Source organism: Chelonus insularis, unplaced genomic scaffold (assembly GCF_013357705.1).
Source record: "Chelonus insularis isolate UGA/USDA-ARS -01 unplaced genomic scaffold, ASM1335770v1 contig_317_pilon, whole genome shotgun sequence".
NCBI classification, from domain to species: domain Eukaryota; kingdom Metazoa; phylum Arthropoda; class Insecta; order Hymenoptera; family Braconidae; genus Chelonus; species Chelonus insularis.
Window position 1 is genome coordinate 686,770 of NW_023276487.1, and position 21,058 is coordinate 707,827.

The following is a 21,058-nucleotide window of genomic DNA, read 5'->3' on the forward strand; positions in this document are numbered from 1 at the left end:
TTTTAAAATAAGCTTTTTTTAAAAACTAATATGCCAGTACAGATCATCTCAGATGGTTTATTTTACTTATTAAATAGATAATAAATGAATAAATTCACAATATCATTGAAAATATGAAATATATTTATTTATAGCATTGTTTATTGAAAAGTAAAAAAGAGATATAGTGAATAATTATAAAAATAAAACTATATAATATAATTTTTGAAAATTCACATTTTCATAATTATGTAAATAATTTCTATAATAATCATTTGGACGTATCGAAATATCGAATTATTTTATAAAATTGATTTTTCACCTAAATTATTGTCTAAATAAATTCATTTTCATTTATAAAAGAAGAGTATATTTTTACAATAAACATAAGATATTTCATTAAGAAACAACTGCTGTACTATGAATATATATATATAAAACAATTAAATTTTTGATTTATAACTAAATAAATATAAACGTTATATCTAATTCATAAATTTTATCTATGATAGTTATGTTGTAAAATCATAAATTTATGCTTACTAACAAAAAGAATGTTTAAGTAGTAAGAAATATTACTGTACTTATTTCACTTTTTAAAATTTAGACTTGTATGTGTGTTCACAAATATTGTTTTACTTCTAAAGGAAGATATTGATGAGTCAACGTTATTTACATAAATTCATTTTATGAATGAAATGAGAATTGAAATTAATCAGGAGTATTTTTATGGAGTATTCAATGTCTTCCCTGCTAACAGTGCCGCTTTGGAGAGCACGATTTGGATATCCATTGAAGGAAAATTCTGAATGATATGTAATATAAAAAAAATCTAAAATATTTGTAATAATCATAACATTATTGTCATTAAATAAAATCTTACCTGAAGTAATTTCACATTTGTAGCAAAATCGTTATCTAATAATTGATCTCTTAATAGTCTGAAATAAATAAATAGCTAATTTAATAAACATTTTCTTCAATATTTTTTTTTTATCACTTACAAAATCATAGCACAGCAAATATGAATCAAGAAGCTGAACCGCTTTTCATCTGCGAAAAGTGAGTCCCAGATTCTCATGACATCAGGCAGTGGAAATTCTTGTGAAAGAAGTAATGTCAACCATCTAAAATCATTTTCATATACAACTGAATACTTTGTTCTTACAAATATATAAATATTTTACCTAAAACTATAATATTGTGGACATAAGTCTTGTTGCTGTAGACGTAACCATACTTCATGATCATTTGTTTTAACTTGTTGGCTTAATTTTATCATCATAGCATTTATACCAAATTCAGCTTCATCCAAGGATTTGATAAAAAAATCTCTTATTTCACTCATAAGATTGGTAAAACAAAAGAAAGTATCTGCTTCTGCATATTCTAAAAATTATTCAAATAGCTAATGACACTCATAAATTGTATTAAAAATAATAAAATATGCAATGTAACAAAATTTATATATTTTTTTACTAACCTCTCCATTTAGGATCCGGATCACAAGCAAATGCATGGTAAATTGGCCCAACAATTTCATTCATACCTTGAACATACCCTTGGCCAGGGTTTAATTTGGCATAAAGAAATAAAATTCTTTCTAATACTTCCCAATGTGCTTCACCACCTTCAGTTAGAGGAGCATAATCTTCTGGTGCTTTTCTCACCGAAACAGCTATCTACAAATAGTAAAATAAATTTTTAAAAAACACTAGTTATTTTAAATGATTCTCAACTAAAATTACAGAACTGTACCTGCTACTTTGCATTATTGAATGCAGTAAAAAACAAATATTTGTTAAAATAATAATTCAACAGATGAAATGTATTTTAATTTTGTCTAATTATAATTAAATTAATCAAAATACCTTTGTTATTCCTAAACCTTTTCGTTCAACATTAGCACTTCTGAGTACTGTGTGTTGCACACGCGAATGTAAGCGTTTGGGGCCATTAGGGTTTACTATAGCTTGACATGGATAATCAGTACCTTGTTGAAAAAATGATATATCTGGGCACAATCGTCTATAAATAAGTCAATCAAAATTATTAAAACAATCGAAAATTATTCAATTTTACGAGAAATGGCTTTTCAAGCTGATGTACCTAACGTCTTTATCGATTTGTAATAAAACTTCATTATCCTTAAAAAAAGTTTGCCATTTACTACCGGGATTGGAGTTTAAAGGATGATCATGAAAAGTAACATCAACTCTCTCTCCATCAACAGCAGTTTCACCTGGCATCACTATTAAATCATCTGCAATAAATAAAGAAGCAACATTAGATTATTAAATAAATAAAAGTGACTTTGAGTAATGTAATTGTTTCTACCGATAAAAGTATTGTATAAATCTCGTTTTCGTTTGAGTACATCAGGCCAATCATCTCTAGTTAAAGGTAAATAATTCAACAATAGTTTCCAACACAATGATCGTAAACCACCTTCATCAGGAATACCTAAAATTAAATTATAATCTTAAGACAACTTTTACTTAATAAAATTTATACTTTATAAGTTATAGTCTTCAATAGAATATTATAATTTTATAATTTATTTTTACCATGAAAACATAATTTCCTTAAACTAATTAAGTCAATTTCTTCCTCATTCAAAACTTCTTCGAAATCAGTTAATCTAAAAAAGTAAACTTATTATTTGACATCCAATAAGTGATAATGGTGTAGAAGAATATAAAGAAATATTTATCAAACCTCATACCTTTTCTTTAAGATACTCATTCTCAAAGTATATATTTGACCGAGAATCTTAATAAGATTATAATAATATATTTCCTAAACTCATAACACATAAACATGAATAAATTTGAACTCAAAAATTCAATATTTTATAATAAAACATATAATTTTATGTATTTTGTTAACTCCATATTCAATAGTATCAATACTGTTATGATTAAACGTTATATGATCTCGGTTAATATATGACTTGTGAGGCATTTATCTCAGTGATTCAGATACTTTATAGTCTTATCATCTCCATATGGCAGAATGAATAGAGTTTATAATAATTACAATTACAATGTTTCATTTCTGACAGACGGTTCACGTAACCTAAAGTACTATTATCACTTTTCATATACTTATATATTTAATCCAATGAATAGTATAATCTAACAATGAAACACATTTAGATAATAATTATTAAACTTTTTTCAATTCTATGCATAATAAACTTTAATACATGCAAAAAAACTTTATCCTATTGTAACATGAAAAATAAAAATAAAACCATTTTTGTCAACTCCAACCTAGCTCTTTTTTGGAGCTACATAGATCGGTAATTCAGTACGCTTCTGATGCTCCATTAGACTTTTTGATATTAGTTCTTAACGCTAGAGGGCGCTAAAGATTATTTCTAAAGTCAAATAACAATTGGCATGATTGCTATTTTTCGAAGGTTTTGTATAAAAAATGGCAATAATTTTGAAAGATTCATTAAAAGAAGGCTCAAGTCAAAAAGTTTTCCGTCTAGGAATGTGAAAAAAACCGAAAATGAATTTCTCGACACTTCAAATAAGATAAAACCGGAAATTGCTGTAATTTCAGCATTAATTATACTCGGATCATATCAGACTCCTCTCTGACTTGAGCCCAGTCTTAATAATTGTAAAAGAACCATAAACAAAGTATCAAGAGTTTATATATTTTAAAAGATGGTAGATATTGTAAAATCAGAATAAAGGTAAGTTATAATTTTTTTAAGTTGGAACCAGCACATAATTATGCGTAATTACTTTTTATCAATGATATACATGATAATGTCATGTTTGATATAAGATTAAAAACAAAAAAATATAACCAATAATTATTTATACATGTATATATTTATTGTGAACTAGAACCAATGGGTGGATCTTGCCATTTAAATTCTTCTTGATATGTGACATAAACGAGCCAATAAAAAACATTAAGAAGAGTAAATGATGCAGGAAAAACTACTCGAGCCACTCTATCGATGTAGGAAACACTATTAATGTGTCTTTCAACTCGTTCCCCATGTCGACGACAACCACTGGCTGCTTCACGTTGACGTTGTCTTCTATTTAAAAAAATCATTTCATACATTATTATAATTACAACTAATAATTTTTTAAATGACTTGCCTAAAAGCATCATCGCCTGCTAAACAATATAAAAATTGTCTCCATTTTGGAGTATAAAGTTCAGTTTGAGTGTGTCTCTCCATTGTGGATGGTTTACACGTGACTGCTGCAGATATAGAGTATCCAGAGTCCAATCCAAATGCTGAGTTTTCCTGTTTTTAAAAATACCAAATATTCAGCGTAAAAAAATGATAACTTGGAGTTAATGGTCAATTGCAATTTTTTGTTGCAACACAAATGAAAAATGTAATTTGATAACAGCAAAGAGAGATGAGAATGCCTATTTTTCACGAGTAAATCTACTGTAAGTTAAGGATATTTTTTTTGCTTACCACTAGTAATTCTTCATACTCACATTATAAATAGAGCACAACATAGAGCTACGTCTTCTTGTAGAAACTTCAGGATGTACAGCTTGGGAACTGTAAGATGCTATAGGACTCAGTGTATCATTATACTCCTTATCAGGATCTTGTTCCCAATCTTCCCACTCCGTTTCATCGATAGGTATTTCCCCACTTCCGACTTTTGTAAAGTAATGGACTCCAGCAAATTCCAAAAGCGTTGCGATGCAATAAAAAAAGCTCATTAGTAGAAACCAATCTAAAGCTGTGGCATAACGTACTTTGGGAAGGTCGGTTCTTGAATCTAAACTTATAGTTGATAACGTCAGTACAGTTGTAATACCTACAATAGATTTTTTTATATTCAATTAATCTACACTGATACAAAATCTTTGAAAACTTTAAATATCAAATAAAAAAAGAAGTATTAATTACCCAATCCAACACGATCACTTGTAGCTTCTCGATGGATCCAAAAAGATACCCAGCTCAAAACGACAATTAGAACACATGGCACATAAACCTAGATAAAAAATGGATGTTTAAATAAAATCATTTCTAAGAATAGGGAAGTTGTGATAAAACCAGACATTTAAGAAAAAATGAAATTTTAAAGATTCCAGCTATGCTTTCAATTTTGCTTCTAAAGTGCTTTTAAAGAGAATTTGATTGATAAATTTTCCTGATTAAATTTTGATTGTAGTAAAAATACTTTATAGAGTATTTGTGAGTGTCGACGCATGTTTTTAGATAATAATTTACAATGCATATGGTTTTTCTATAAAATTAATGGTCAAAGTTGTTGATAGTTAATATGATAAAAATAAAAAAAACATGATTATCTTACATATTATTATCTTCATGTTTTAATATTATTTATAAAGATCTATTTTTATCGAGATATCAATCACGCAAACCTTAGAGTCAGACCTATGCTAGAGTTTATTAATTTTTTATAATCAATAATAGCTTTAATGATTTTTTATAAGAATTACCTGAATGAGGAAATATCCAGTATTTCGTTGAAGATTGAAAGATACTTGAAGTACAGAAAATTCACCTTCTCGTCGTACAAATGTAAGATTTCGGTAGGGTGAACCCATTAAATCAAACTGAGATAGTGCCATGCCTGGAACAAAATTGACTGAAGATCCTCCCTGCCATTCATACACCAACTGTCTTGTTGTATAAGCATCTGAAAAGTATAAAAATATCTCCTGTAAGTATATGTGTGCAGAAGTAATGTCACAATCCTTGCTTATCTTATCGATGAGATATCCTGATACAAATTTTACGTTGGTTCATGTACTTTTGTACATCTGACGGAGAGATCAAAAATATAAAAGAAACTGAAAGAAAAAATAAAAATTTATCGTATTGCCAGGTGTCTGATATTTTCTCATATCACTATAACTTTATTTCGTTTTATATGATAAAAACCTGGGTACTTAAATTTTATTTTTACTGCTACATCATAAGTAAGCTATCAATAGAATATAAATTTAATTCAATATAATATCAGGAATCACATCAAATAAATAGGAAAGTTAGTGCAAATACTATTGAACCTGTTGGGAAAATTGAGATGCTGCGTTCCAACGATTTTGTATTGTCTGCAAATTTTCTACTCGAATAAATAAAAAGAAATGTAGAATAGAACATTTTTTTCTATTAATTCGACCATATATATAATAACATATAAATTTATTTATCAGTATTATTATGCTAATATTAATTATTTTAATAACTTCTGCAATAATTCTGTTGAGTAAAATCCAATTTATTCATGATACTCACAACTTCCGAGGATAAGTGGACAAGACTGTCGATCCATTGGAAAATTCTTTAACTCCATTGGACATTTTGCTTTAATAGTTAATCGCATTGAATACAAAATGTCACCATGTTGAGAAATTCTCAACAATTTATTTGGTACAGTGATAGTGTGTACGTAACTTTGTTTTCCGTTATAAAAATATGTATCAGGTCTCCAAATCCTTTCAAGCATTTTAATACTTAAACTCAATGACTTAATGGGTCCAAGGAAGCTCAAACGCGAGTCACGCCAGTATTGACGGAAGTAACAGTCCATTGAATAATCCTGAAAAATTTTAATCCTTAACAAAGTATGAAATTTAAAGTTTTCTCATGACTTACCATATCTAACTCAGAAACAGGGCCCATACTTCTGATAAGAATATTGGTTTTTACTACTGTAGGAACTCCTGAAAGAATTATTTATTAATTAGAAGATGATTAAAAGTTAATAGTCAATGTGAAGTAATAATTTAAATTGAATTATACAAATTGTACAGAGTTTTAACTTTACATGAAGAAAGTTTATTATAATTTGTAAGTAAAAAAATGATCAGTCCATATTTTAAAACGTGTAAGTAGAGAATAATAATAATAAAAGTATTTCTATCCAAAAGTGAATTTTAAGTTATTATCAATGATTATTTCACTGCAAGATCGTACAAGTACTCATTTTTCTCACAATAACTTCAAATTCATTGTTGGACAGAATCATTTTTATTTTTATGTTTCGACACGCGAATTTTTTAAAGTTTAAATGAATTATCATCTTTTATTTTTTTTAATGATTATAATTTTTTTAAATGTAGAATGAATATATTAAAAAAAAAAATCATTTGACCAATATTTTGTCACACCTGGCTATAATCTAACGTAAAATGCATCTAAAGTCTAAATAGCAATACTCTTCAGAAAATTTTTACGTTCAAGTATTAAAAATCATACTCGCAAAAAAGTCGATCCAGCATATGATATCGAATCTGGAAAATCAAGTATATGAAAGATACAAAAAAAAAAAATTATCATATTAAAATCAGGACGAAAAAAACAATATCATGTATGCAATACCAGTTGTCTTCAACAATACCACATGAATTGGTGTACAAATACAAATTTCTTCAGAGATTCTTTGACCATGCATGAATATACATGGTAAAACAAATATCAGATGAACGTCAATACATTAATGGGATAACACAAGAAAGAATATTATCGATTAAATATTCAGATGATTTTCGTGATGATAAAAATAATCTATCAAAAAGATAAATCATGAAAAGATATATCTGTCATATAGTACATAAAGTATGTTAGATGCAGTCTACCTTTCGTACAGTTTGACTTATAGTTTATCTTGTCTACAATAGTATTTGCAAATACTGAATTGTAATCTGTAACAGCAACAGAATGTTTCTGTTCATAAATGTTAAAACTTGGGAAATTTAATATTGAAATATTTATAGTTGAGTCTAAATTTTTTATTAAATTGACATGCGGACAGCACTATCTCGGGTAGCAATTTAAATCCAGTCTTATTATGAAGCCCTAAGCATGGTTCACTTTATTTTTAAGCCACTTCCCCTGATATGACACTTATGAGGGGGTAAATTCAGACTCAAAAGAGAGAATAAGACCAGGACCATTTCGTAATTATTTTAGTAACGAGTAGTTTTAGAGTAGTGGCATTACAGTACACTATAGGAAAATGTAATCAAGTCCATATGTAGCCATATTTCATTGCTATTAGGGATAGTGATAGGCTCTTGCATTTCTTTGCAAAATCGGATTGAATGTAAGAGGCTTCATTATCGTACATGACCGGTGAATGATTTGAAATTTTATCGTTAAAGAGATTTTGCAGCGACGAGGTAAATTGTTTCTCCGGTGTGAGTAATAATCCACACTAATGGTCTGATTTTGGACACAGGATTTTATCTTACGCTTCAATAAATTCATCATTTTAATGCTATTCCTATTTTTAAAGCGAAACTTTTTTCTTGTTGCTTTGAAAGCACAATTTCAAGACCGCAATACGTTTAACAACGATTTAAAATATTCTTTTTCTGTATTATAAGTCCCCTGAATATGAAATATCTGTCAGAATATTCACATACACATATATGAAAATGGCAAAAAATATAGTAATGATAATGTCTTCATTGATTATGTGAATAAAAGTTTTATTTACATATATAATTAGGTTAATCAATCAAAAAGTTGCTGAAAAGTTATATGCTATTGCGTACCTTTTCCATGAGTTGGTAATTGACTATTCTCATAGTTCATTAGAAGATTCTCTAGAACCATAGTGATGTTCTTCAAGACAACGTCGTTAACTGTTCCCCTGATAATTCTATCACGTTTTGGAAGCGACAAGTTGATCGCTGGAGAAGTCAATTGGTGAATTGTGCGGTTACGACTGCTTTGACACATCCCCAAAGGAATAAATAAAACCAACAATCTGCAATGTTGATTACAAACTTTAATCTTTTATGAAAAATATCCGTTTCATTGATTCTCAATCTTTTTGAATCTTTCAAGTTTAATGTCTAATATTATTTTCGAATTTATTAGAGAAAAAAAAACTTTTCAAAGATGGATCAAAAGTTCTATAAATATTTAATGTTTGGGATTTGACATGACAATATCTCAACAGTCAGAATGTATTATCAATTCATCTATTACCACAATGTCCAAGTTATAAAGATAGGTATGATGACCAAAAGTTGAAGTTGTTGGTAGTGAAACTGGTATGCTCGTAAACGGACCATCTCTAGGGATTTAACACGAACAGCTAGTTTGTATGCATGTATATATCTAAGGGTTGCTTGTAACGAGTTACGTGAAGCATGCGGCATTATCTGCGCTTGAAGCAAGTAATCCACATTCCTTAAACAACTGTATACAGCTTAGGCTCTTCAAATAATTTTATCGAGAGTTAATTTATTTATAAATAAATAAAAAGAGTTTGAAAAAAAATGTGATCATTCATGATAAAATTTTTGCTGGTAGGAATAAATGCAGGAGTTAAGGTAATGGTGTTTGATAGTACAGTTGTGAGAAACAAGTTATTATTTTTGTTGAAAATAATATAAATATAAAAAATAAAAAAGTGGATGAGTAATGGTAAATTTTACTACAAACTACAATGTACTAATAAAAATTTTTTAATGAGGCATTACAGTTATTTTGTAAGTAAATAAAGGATAATTATCCGAAGTGAAGTAAAAATTACTGTAAAAAAGGATTAAATTAATTTAGAATTACTTTTAATAAATGTGGAATAGTGTTTATTATAATTTTCGACAACTTTAAACTTTGATGAATTAATTTTATCAAAAGAATTTTTTTTAATAAATTTTCAGAGAATCCTAATAATTGATTGATTTGATATGGAAATGAATGATGAGATAATTTTGAGAAAACAGTTAATTCAATTGAAGAAAGCTTGTGCCAACATAACCGTATTAAATTCCTCGCATGAGAGAAGTAGTAAAGCTGGTAGATCAGCAGACAAAACGCGAGTCGAGTGTAAACAGAACGTCGGATCTTTTTACTCAAAAGCATGAATGTCACGAAAAAGACTGGTGGAGTGACTTTAAGGAGTGTAAGTTATAGATTTATGGTAGCATACGGTATGATAGAAAGAGAATAAATGAAACGTGAGTGCGATTTCACGAGATAAATTCCATGTTCGATGGAGCATTAAAAAGTACCAGTGATATCTATGACAAAATAGAAAGAAGAAACGTTGGAAGAAAAGATTGAAGAAGGCAAAGCAGACGTTTTCTCGTGTACGTTAAACTGTGCCAAGAGGAACAGAGTTAAGAGTAAAAGAAGAGGACCCTCGTGTATCGTCCGCTGACACAGCATCGCCTTGAAATGCTTAACGTCACTGTTTCGAGTGAACTTTTTTACGCTTGGTAACATCACATTTTGTCGATTATTGTGTAAGTTCATTTTTTTTCATTAACTTTTGTTCATTTTAAGCTGCTTTAAAAAATCAACTTCATAAAAAATTCCTCAGGCTACAAATAAATTCGATCTTGCCTAGAATTTCAACCACTGATGCCATTGTCATTTTCACTTGTTCCTGCTTTCAATCTTGACTGAAAAGTTCGTATTGGCTTTACGTGAGGCCGTGAATTTCAATAGACATTACACCACAATTCTTCTTCTACTAAAATTTATTCGTTAGAATAAAAATCAATTATCTTAATGAGAAATTTCTGTACATAAATAAAGCTTTAAAAAATCTAAATATCCAACTGGATGTATTAATTTTAGATATATTTCAAGAGCTTTACTGATGTTAATTGAAATGTATCTTCAAGAAAAAAACGTCAATAAAAATTTTTAATATTCTAAAAAACTTTATACATAAATGGAAAAAAATATTCATTTTTGCTACTATAAATTTTTGATCATATTGGCTTAATAGTAAATGATAAAAGTAAATGCTGAAGAATTGGAGATAAAAATATTGTCCAGTACATATGTAACACTTACAGAATGGAGCAGTGATCCGTCTTGAGTTCATCTACTATTTGAGAATGAACTCTATCAGATAAGTTAGAAGTAGATTGATTTTACCAACAATTCGACAACTCTTTATGTCGATTACTTGCATTTGTGTTTTTTTTTTTTTAACAAATAACTGCAATGGGAAATCGTTTCTCTCATGAAAGAACGTAACGACGAGTCATCGAAGCGAAAAGCGCCTGGGGAATGAGGAAATATACACGGACGACCTACATCTCTAACTTTTCACATTTTTTTTCTCTTCAACTCTCCCGTTCATCATTCCATTAACTCGAAGTTGGCGTTTTTTTGGTTCATCTCGTCTCTATAGTAAACGAATGAACAAGACTAGACGAAACCACTAATTTTAATAGTATAAAAAAACGAAGGGAAATTGGTGTAAACACTACATATATGAGTTACAAGAAAATTGTGCCGATTTTCATTATTATTTCAGTTGAAATCCTTAATAAATAAATTTTCTACTTCGACGAATTTTATCCATATTACTTTGGTCTATTTTTTCACTAAGAATATGACGATAATTTGATTAGAACCAAAAGCTCATTTATAAAGAGAGAAAAAAAAATAAAAACTTTTAATAGAGGATAAAAAAAATTAATTTTTATTTCATGTAAGAGTTTGAAAATGAAAACTTTTCCATTATTAAGCTATAATAATTGACAAAAAATTTTGTGTTTTAATCACGTTCTAATGTCATCTAAACGGAAGTTTATCTGTCGACAATGTCACGATAAAAAACAGTTTTTATTGAAATTGTCGAAAGCCTCTTGATAAAAGCTAACGCTTAACTCCCCTCTTCTTTGTATCCAACACAAACTAGAACACGTAACAAATTTATAGTGGTTTGATAGATGCTTTTGAAGTGAAAGTTTACTTAAGAGTACATTTAATGTGCTTCCTCTCAACTGATTGAAATACGTGTTAAAATACAAAAGCTTATAAATTAACATTTCATTATTAAATCCTGCTAAAATGAGTCATTTTTCAATGACAAGTTATCTCCATATAAAGTTCATCGTGTATATGCATTTTTTTTTAAATTAAACTTATTGTTTATTTATTTATTCAATGAAATAATTTAAATAAAATCGTTTATCAAGTGTTGATGAGATATTAATCGATCTATTCTCTTGTCTACACTTCATGTCAATTTCTACTTGTGTCACCTACGTATCTAGGAACGCTTTACTAATTGCAGTTATAAAGTAGAAATCACGTTCGTGTCATCCAGAAAATAGAAACTCAATCCTACATATCCATTTATTGTATGTTCATTATTATTATCAAGTTGATTATGGATTATGTCTTCATTTCCTTTTTTTTTTAAATGTTTTATTTAACAGGATGATGAAAAGAAAAAAGTCATTTTAACATTTCAGCAGGAGACAAGTTGATAAAGCGAGTTAAGGCAAAAGTGAATATGAAGCGGAAGTACGAATAATTGTTTTAGCCTTTCTATTGTCATTCAAAATTTTAGTACCCTTGTGACATCTGTTCATAGAAAAATAATGTAAACTTTTCAAGTACTTATTGTAATTTAGAGTAAAAGATACATTTAAGATATATTTTTTTTACAACTGTCATTTATTTTTTAATTAAGGAGAACAATTAATGAATCATATTGATTTTATTTCAATATTTCTTTTAAAAATGTACGATAAATAAATATCGGAACGAATATCAATTAAAATATTAATTCTATAATATTTTTCCCCTTAGCATTTCTACTTCTTCTTTTATCAATCTTTGTTAGTCAAATAGAAATAAATAATAATTTAACTTATAGAAAAATCTAATATTAAAAAACAAAAAATAAAAAAACAATTTATTGTTACTTGGAATAATGAGTTTTTATTTTAATATAAATATTTTTTACGTCAAACTTTACCACTGCTATTCATCATTTCAACACGACGTCAATATGCAATTTTAATGATGCATTATTATTTATAATACAAATCAATTCGGTACAATATCACAATGAAATAATGAATTAAAATTAAACACGCTTTAGAATGAATAAAATAAATCAATGATAAAAGTAGACATATTTTTAAAACAATTACTCACATGATAAACTTCATGTTTCCTCGTAGCGGTGATTTGAATTTTTGTAGCAAAGATTAGGAGATGAAACAAAAAATGATAGACGATGACTTTTTGGTAGTGAGACGGGACGCGAATCATTGACATCGGCACAACATTGAGAAAACCGCGTGGGTAATTCTCCCACCTTAGGTCACGGTTGACAATGGCAACTCCCCAACGATATGCCCTGATGATTGTGGATGCTGCCGGCGCGACTCCATAAACCGGTGTAAGCTTTCAAGCCACGCGCAAGCTCCAAAATCACAGCACAAGATTCACCATCAGCTAGAGAAATACTCAGCAGAATGATCTGCAAGGAATCAAGAATTAATCAGACACGCGCTCTAAGCGAGTAATTGATAAACTCAAACCGCTCATAATTCTTATTTATTATTCAAAAAGTTAATTAATACTTTAGGTCAAGTATTTGTAATATTCTATTAAGGGCCGCGAAGTTGAAAGTAGAAAATGAGAAACGTTAATGGAATTTGCAATCAAATTTCACTTGTCTTAACATTAAATACTTGGAATAATTTCAAAAAAATTCTCCCCAAAACATTCTTTATTATTATATTCATTTGATCCATTAATTATTTTTTCGATAATTAAAATTGTTAGTTGAGAGATGATTTAATTGGTCAAATAAGTCAGCCAAGTTAAATAATATCGAGATATGGTATCTCAAGGTTTTCTTGCTGAATGAATGCCATTAATTAGAATTGTTTGTTTTAGCAGATTCAAGTAATCAATTAGTAGATCTGGGAGCTCCTTTAAATTGATGTTTACTTGAATATTTAATTCCCGAAGCTTCTTGATTACGTATTGACTGCTTAATTAATTGGTGAATAAGAATAAAAGATGGAACATTTAAAATGAAACTGAAGGAGATAATGTGAGATGATTTTTGGGTTGTGTTACGTCGGCGTAATTCGGCTCTTGGATTGAGTATTGTAGCTCGCGCATACGCGCCATGGTTCAGGCCACGATCCTCCCTTTCTCCTGTGACGATCCCGAGAGTAACCGCGGAACGGATGCTACTCTCAATGCAAGACGTTCCTGTCTAAATTACGATTTAGCTGCCAAACAGTATTAAGTATGACGAAAATTTTCTCCCATTCATCATATGAATTTTTAGAGACGTGAATGAGTTATCTTATTATTATTTTACTTCACCAGAAAGTTTATTGTGTGCTGTGGAGTTTTAAGTTTATTCTTTTATCATAGTTTAAATTCTTCTGTTGATCTTGTAATCGCGCTATCGAGAAACGCGCCAAGATGATCTGGACTGGAACGTGATAATAATAAATAAACAATAGATTAAAGATATTGACGATAATTAGTCCAATCATTATAATAAATATTATAACAACAAATAACAGTAAGATTTATTAATAAATAAATGATTTTAAATACTTTTCAATCAGGTGGGTGAAGTGATTTTTATTACCGGTTTCATACAGTTGTTTTTCTTGTTTATTTTATTTTTTTTTTTCTCTTCATTTGTGAAAAGTATTTTTCAGGCGATTAAGTCATCGCCTTCAGAAATGCCAAGATGACAAGGTATTTTCACGTCGAGTGACGACAAGTTGAATTTCCGGAACCACAGGATGTCGTCGTGTGACATTTTATTAATAATTTTGCTTGTTCACCTGAAGTATTTTACTGCATGGTAAGTATGGTTTTAATTTTTTATTCACTTTTGCATCTTCATCTTTCAAAATTTTTAATCCAAATCAACCCAGATAGACGTTTTTTTTTTTACTGATATGGTCTTGAAACGGAATCCATCGCAATGCCAATTACAATTCCAAAAAGAACACTCAGTGGTATCAGAACAATCCAAAGAAGTCTTTGTGGTGGATTCAATGATGTTATTAGGTTCACAAAATCTTGTATTCCACCGCTGATATCCATTAAATTAAATAACAAAATGTTGACGTTAATAAAAAGAATTAATAAAAAAAACTAAAAATATTGATCCTAAAATAAAAATTAAAATCCAGCCTAAATCAATTTCCGCACCAAGAGATAACATTCGGTAGTGAAATAAAATTTACGTAGCTTTGAAATGATTAATTAAAAAATGATGCAAGCAAACAGATGATTTAAGATAGTCAACTGACATAATATGGAGAAAAAATAAACAATTGAAAGGGAAAGCAAATAATTATAACTGATTAAACGCCACGGTGAATAGCATACATAATAAAGAAGTTTACTTAGAAAGGATATTGGAGAAGATAAAAAGTAAACAGACTCGGTGAAACTAGTTACACAGTAGTGTAATTTAACTCTCTTAATTAGTCAGAGTTGTGACACTGAGATTCGTAAAGGAATAAAATCAAAGGAAGAGTGTAAGCTACTAAGACAAGAATTTGTATTAAATATACACCGTGAAAGTATGATTTTCCAAGTAAAGTTTACATAAAATTGGACTGGGAGTTACTTGAATGTTGTACAAAACATAATGACAAATGAACGTTATTTCAGTTTGAATAATTAAATTTATTATTCTACAGGGGTTATATAGAGTCTACTCGTAATAACATATCTGATAAGCTGGAGAACGTCACTCAAACTATTTCTAGGATACTTGACGGTTATGATATCCGATTGAGACCGAATTTCGGTGGTAAGTCTATTTAACTATTTATTTATTTATTAACATAGTTATAATAATTATTTACAATAACATAAAAGTATCCGACGGAATAAAAGGAAAATTTATTTTCATTCTTTCTGAATTGACAAAAAAATTAATCGATTATAAAAATGAAAAAAAAAAGTTGGTAATGACATTGAGATGATATTCATTGAATCACATATTTTTTGTGAGTTATATGTCTTAAAAGTAATGCTCTAATTACTTGCACTTCTCGATTCTTATAAATATGTAAAGCCTGGACTACAATTATTAAGAGGAACTTGAATTTCTCTGCATAATTTCGTGGCCAAGATCTTGAGTTTTCAATCTACGCTGACAATAGTCATTAATACTTGTTTATATTATAAATAACGAGATAATCATTATAGATCATCATTAGTATAGTATTACGGCTATTTTGAAAAATTGAATAAATAAATGGGGCTATTATTTAGGTGTTAGCATAACAAGATCATTATTATATTATAAGATCCAATTATACATTAAAGAAAAATGATTCCAAAAGATTATTTTATTTTTTATCCAAATATTGTGGATAAAAAATTATGATGAGGATTTCTGTCTTGCAGTCACGTGTATTTGATAGACATGAAAGCTCTTAATTAAACCTTTCACGCCATTCAATCTGACACGATCATTAGTGCCATTATATATAATCGAATAATCTGTTCACCTATCTAGCTAATTCTTTTCTTCTTATTCCTTGAATTTTATCAATCAATTGAACTGACAATAATGCTTATTATATCAACATAAAAATTGACTTTTAGGTGAACCACTTCATGTAGGAATGGATCTAACGATTGCGAGCTTTGATGCAATATCTGAAGTGAATATGGTAAATTACATTATTAACTTATTTTACAAAATATAGTATTCAAACTAAATTTCATTTATATTTTTTGAAAATCATTCAGTCAATATTCATTGTTTGGAGTGATAATTATAGCATTAATTTAAACAGTACTGATTGTATAGCAGCAAATTAGTAAATATATATTTTTTGGAGTAATTTTCATTCATTCTGTTATAAAGGGAGGATGAATAGTCCAATAAATAAATTTGAACGTCGTACGTATTGTTTTTAATTTAGAACAATTTTTTGTTTCACAAAAAAGAATTTTTTAAAAAATTCAATTTTCTAATATTTTACAAAAGTTATCTTTTGAAATATCCTCCATTCAAATGTAACTAAGTTATTTGCTTCTGAGGATTGCCAAACATTTTCCCAACTTTTAATTAGTATTCTGAATTTTAATCAAACGCTGTAAATTAAAAAAAAAAAAAACTTTTTACCTTTAGATTAAATTGAATCAAATTTAAAGTTAATAAAAACTATGCTTAAATTTATTCCAATATTTTTTCTAATCCAAACATATGAAAAAAATATGTTCTATGCTTTATTCTATTATATCAGATTTTTAAAAAATATATTGAAAATATAGGAGAATTGTTTATATCAAATATATATTTATTTTTTAGGATTACACAATAACAATGTATTTAAATCAATATTGGAAGGATGAACGATTAGCATTTTCACAGGAAAATGAAGTCCTTACATTGAGTGGTGATTTCGCGGAGAAGATTTGGGTACCGGATACTTTCTTCGCGAACGACAAAAACAGGTGAATAAGAGGAGTGAGAGTATAATGTGATCGATCATGAGGTATGTGGGTTAATAGCTAAAAAGGTTGGCGTAAAATGCTTCTTTTTGAACGAGGGCCCTTAGCAGCCTGCATCGCCAACACGTTTTTCCGATTATCTCCATTATCTTGTGTAGTTTAACACCTCCTTCATATGTCTTACGCCTATTTACTGTAACAGTTAAGTAATGTTTCGGGTGGATGTCAAAAATACTATTTCTTAATTATTAAAAACATTTCATAGATTGCTTTGAAAAAGAAGCATCATCATTATTTTAATTAATTTTTTTTATCATCAAAAAAGTGATTGTATGGTTATTTTACCTTAAGTTAAAATTCTTCAAGGGCTTTATAAAAGATTTTAATGACAATTTTAAAGAGGTTTCGTTCCCAGCTTTCTTCACGATGTGACTGAACGTAACAAACTGGTCAGATTAGCAAGTGATGGATCTGTCACATATGGTATGAGATTTACCACAACGTTGGCCTGTATGATGGACCTTCATTACTACCCTCTTGATTCCCAGAACTGCACAGTCGAAATCGAGAGCTGTACGTATAGTATTTTATTTATCTACGCAGAAGCTGTAAACAAATAGTATCAACAGTTTGACTAGATTTCAAAGTAATTATTTAGTCAGTGAGAAAGTCGATACAACTCGGTGTAATTTAGTCATCTGAGTACAACTAATAGGTCTCTGCTTAGTTGACTCAACGACTGCGATCGTTTAATTCGTTTCAATATTCTCGTCGGATTCAATTAAAATCCCCTGTATTACTTTGAAATCTGTAATTTACTTGACTGAATCGCTGAAACATTTACACTAATTCTGTATTTGATTATTCCAAAGACGATTTTGGTTCACTCTCAGTTTTGAAGAAAATTTTGTATCTATTTTATTGTTGAATTCTTTCATTCAAGCATAAAGATTCTGAGTCATAACTTAGCTTATATAATGTTCTAGATGGTTATACAGTCCTTGATGTGGTCATGTATTGGAAAGAGACACCCGTTCGTGGTGTTGAAGAAGCAGAATTGCCGCAATTTACAATACTCGGATACGAAACGAACGACCGGAAAGAACGTCTTGCGACAGGCATCTATCAAAGACTATCATTGAGTTTCAAACTTCAGAGGAATATTGGTTATTTCGTCTTTCAGACTTACTTACCCAGCATTCTTATTGTTATGCTCAGCTGGGTAAGTTTTTGGATTAATCATGAAGCCACAAGCGCTCGAGTAGCACTAGGTAACAAAGAAAATATGTAGTTTATTAAATAATTAATAAAATTAATGGAATAACAGATTATTGATTAATGCATTTTTCTATTTATGTATTGATAAAGGTATCACTACGGTGCTAACAATGACAACAATATCTACAGGAGTAAGAAGTTCATTACCGCGAATAAGTTATGTTAAAGCTATCGATATTTATCTTGTTATGTGCTTTGTCTTTGTGTTTGCGGCGTTGCTTGAATATGCAGCTGTTAATTATACTTATTGGGGTGCAAGAGCAAAGAAAAAAACTAAAAGAAAAAGAGATATGTGTGATAAAAAAGTTGGATCAGCTTCATTAACGGGTGAGTCGAAGAATTAATAAAAACTTTTTGATAATTAGTATTTTAATTTTACGAATAATTAGAAGGATAAGTTATTTTCTTCACTTTTAATATTATCAATAATATTAAGAATTTTTTTCTTGCATATAAAAAGAATGTACATGTTATAAAAATAAAAAATATTACTGAAATATTTGGCATCAATTCCAAATAAAAATATTCAATTTATAGTGGATAGAATTTTCGGTTATATCATAAAACATAAGTTTCATTTTTTTTCAAGGATTAAAAAAATAATTTTTTTACTATAAGCCGATTATTTAAAAAACAAAAAAAAACAAAAAAAATTGTAATCAGAGCTTTTTCTGCTGCATTAATTTACAAGTGGTTTGAAATCCGTAGCATATAAGCGATTGTAATACTTTCATAAGAGCTTTTTTATCCTGATTAAACATATAATCAATCTTGTGCATTATCAAGGTAGTAAAACAAATCCAGAAATTCCTGGAACTACAGAAGCAGACATTATTGAGTTACAAGACTTGAGGATGTCTCCATTGCCAAGTATTAGGAGTAGATCTGGATTGGCAAGTGGTTCTACAACACCTGCACTATCAAAGCCTCGTGATAGCTCCAAATTTCCACCTAGTTTCCGGCCGGCTAGAACTATGGGCTACAATTCTCATGGGAAGAACAGTGGGTTGAGATATCGTGGTCCTCGACAGAAACCAAAGGTTGAATACTGCTTCATTTAATTGCTTCTGTTAAACTTTAAATTAGTTAGAGTCAAAAAAAAAATATATATATATAAAATCGATTTTTAATCCTTTATAAGGAATGTAAGGATCAATAAATAATCTACAAATTTAGCAAATAATTGAAACATATGAAACTAAAAGAATTTTTATTTCACCAGGTACTTCATGCATTACGCAGAAGTGCATCAGTACTCCGATCATCATTTCCAAAAATCAAGGATGTAAATGTAATAGATCAATATTCAAGAGTTGTTTTTCCTGTCAGTTTCATATTATTTAATGTAATATATTGGACATTTTATGTGGTTTAATGATAAAAATGAAAGAATATTCTACATAATTATTAAGTAAACCACGTAATTTAAGTATTGAGAAACAAAATGAAATCAATAATATGTCATTTAATCAATAATTTGTAATCAAATGGCATAAAAAATGTTCATTACGCCAATATATGTTTCTAACTATGAAAGTACTGAATGACAAAGCTGCCATAAGAGTCATGAAACAACGTAAAAAAAATTAAAAAAAAAAATTTATTTATAAGAATAAATTTAAGAGATGTCAAATAATTTTTTGTTATCATAATACTATCATTAAACCTTGAAGTTATTATAAATCAAATGCAAACTTAAAATCAATGAATTGACAATATATAAATCATTCATAAACTAATAAAGTATTTCGTTAATCTATCAAAATACTTTTTAAAATGAACAATATATATTGGTGTAATTTTTTTAATTTATCAACTAAAAATTGAAGATTTTTTCTGTATATATGTTAGCAAATTATCTAAATTATAATCCTATTAAAAGATATGCATAGAAGTGAGTAGTTAAATTACATCAAACCTCATTATGTTATAATCAAAAGAGATCGTATAACGCATTGCATTGAATGATTATATTCAGCAAATACAAATAACATGATAACTAAGTAAAATTGTAAGAAATATGAGATGACTACCATGACCTAATAATAATGATGAAAACAAAGAGTTTAATTTGCAATATATAGTTTTAATTAACAATGAATAAAAATAATCGAAGGGTCAGGAAGAAATATCTTGTCATAAATTATTATAATTTTCTTATTCTGTTGCAATTTTATGCGTCAGTTATTATGTAATTTGATAAATTTATTTACTCTATGTCAATGACAACTGTGTCATCAATTCATTGTTATTAATTGAAGATCAGACTTTTATTGATAAATATTTTTTTACACTTCCCTGTTTTATGAGTTTATAAACTTTATTGATGTTCTCATTATTTTTAGTAGAAGAAAATAGATCATAATTTTTATTTATGAAATGTAGTACTACAATTATCCTGATTGAATGGTAAATGCTCTAAATTGTTATAAACTTTGATTGTTTAAAAAAATAATAATAAATAAGTCGACAAAAAATAGCGAATTATGTAATCAAAATGCAAAATTATTTACACAATTTCTGTTATTTTCGAATATTTTTATGTTTGTATAAAAATACATCAAACATTTCCGTGCAAATCTTTGAATT

The 21,058-nt window shown here is 28.5% G+C and overlaps 3 protein-coding genes across 6 annotated transcripts; 1 reads left to right on the forward strand and 2 right to left on the reverse strand.

The window, feature by feature from the left end:
* Nucleotides 1–395: 395 nt before the first annotated feature.
* On the reverse strand, nt 396–3,259 carry LOC118065550 (TBC1 domain family member 13). The gene is made up of 10 exons (XM_035080911.1): nt 2,705–3,259; nt 2,547–2,620; nt 2,317–2,442; nt 2,089–2,242; nt 1,851–2,007; nt 1,463–1,661; nt 1,167–1,368; nt 984–1,106; nt 863–920; nt 396–784 (listed from the first exon to the last, which is right to left on the reverse strand). The coding sequence occupies exons 1-10, from the start codon at nt 2,722–2,724 to the stop codon at nt 707–709; spliced, it is 1,191 nt and encodes a 396-aa protein (XP_034936802.1). The 5' UTR covers nt 2,725–3,259; the 3' UTR covers nt 396–706.
* Nucleotides 3,260–3,669: 410 nt separating this feature from the next.
* LOC118065549 (gamma-aminobutyric acid receptor alpha-like) lies at nt 3,670–13,110 on the reverse strand. 4 transcript variants are annotated; one of them, XM_035080907.1, is made up of 9 exons: nt 12,884–13,110; nt 8,515–8,729; nt 6,611–6,678; nt 6,251–6,554; nt 5,449–5,648; nt 4,889–4,976; nt 4,465–4,796; nt 4,110–4,261; nt 3,670–4,045 (listed from the first exon to the last, which is right to left on the reverse strand). In XM_035080907.1, the coding sequence occupies exons 1-9, from the start codon at nt 12,895–12,897 to the stop codon at nt 3,832–3,834; spliced, it is 1,587 nt and encodes a 528-aa protein (XP_034936798.1). In that variant the 5' UTR covers nt 12,898–13,110; the 3' UTR covers nt 3,670–3,831. The 4 variants fall into 4 exon arrangements, with proteins under 4 accessions (XP_034936798.1, XP_034936799.1, XP_034936800.1 ...); XM_035080908.1 differs by lacking the exon at nt 12,884–13,110 and adding an exon at nt 8,954–9,086; XM_035080909.1 differs by lacking the exon at nt 8,515–8,729 and having other exon boundaries at nt 12,884–12,984.
* A 597-nt stretch (nt 13,111–13,707) lies between these two features.
* Nucleotides 13,708–20,068, forward strand: Lcch3 (Ligand-gated chloride channel homolog 3). The gene is made up of 10 exons (XM_035080905.1): nt 13,708–14,325; nt 14,412–14,570; nt 15,421–15,533; nt 16,337–16,404; nt 17,049–17,194; nt 17,607–17,764; nt 18,178–18,462; nt 18,560–18,796; nt 19,256–19,509; nt 19,692–20,068. Exons 2-10 carry the CDS (start codon nt 14,509–14,511, stop codon nt 19,842–19,844), a joined length of 1,476 nt encoding a protein of 491 aa, XP_034936796.1. The 5' UTR covers nt 13,708–14,325; nt 14,412–14,508; the 3' UTR covers nt 19,845–20,068.
* The last annotated feature ends 990 nt before the right edge of the window (nt 20,069–21,058 follow it).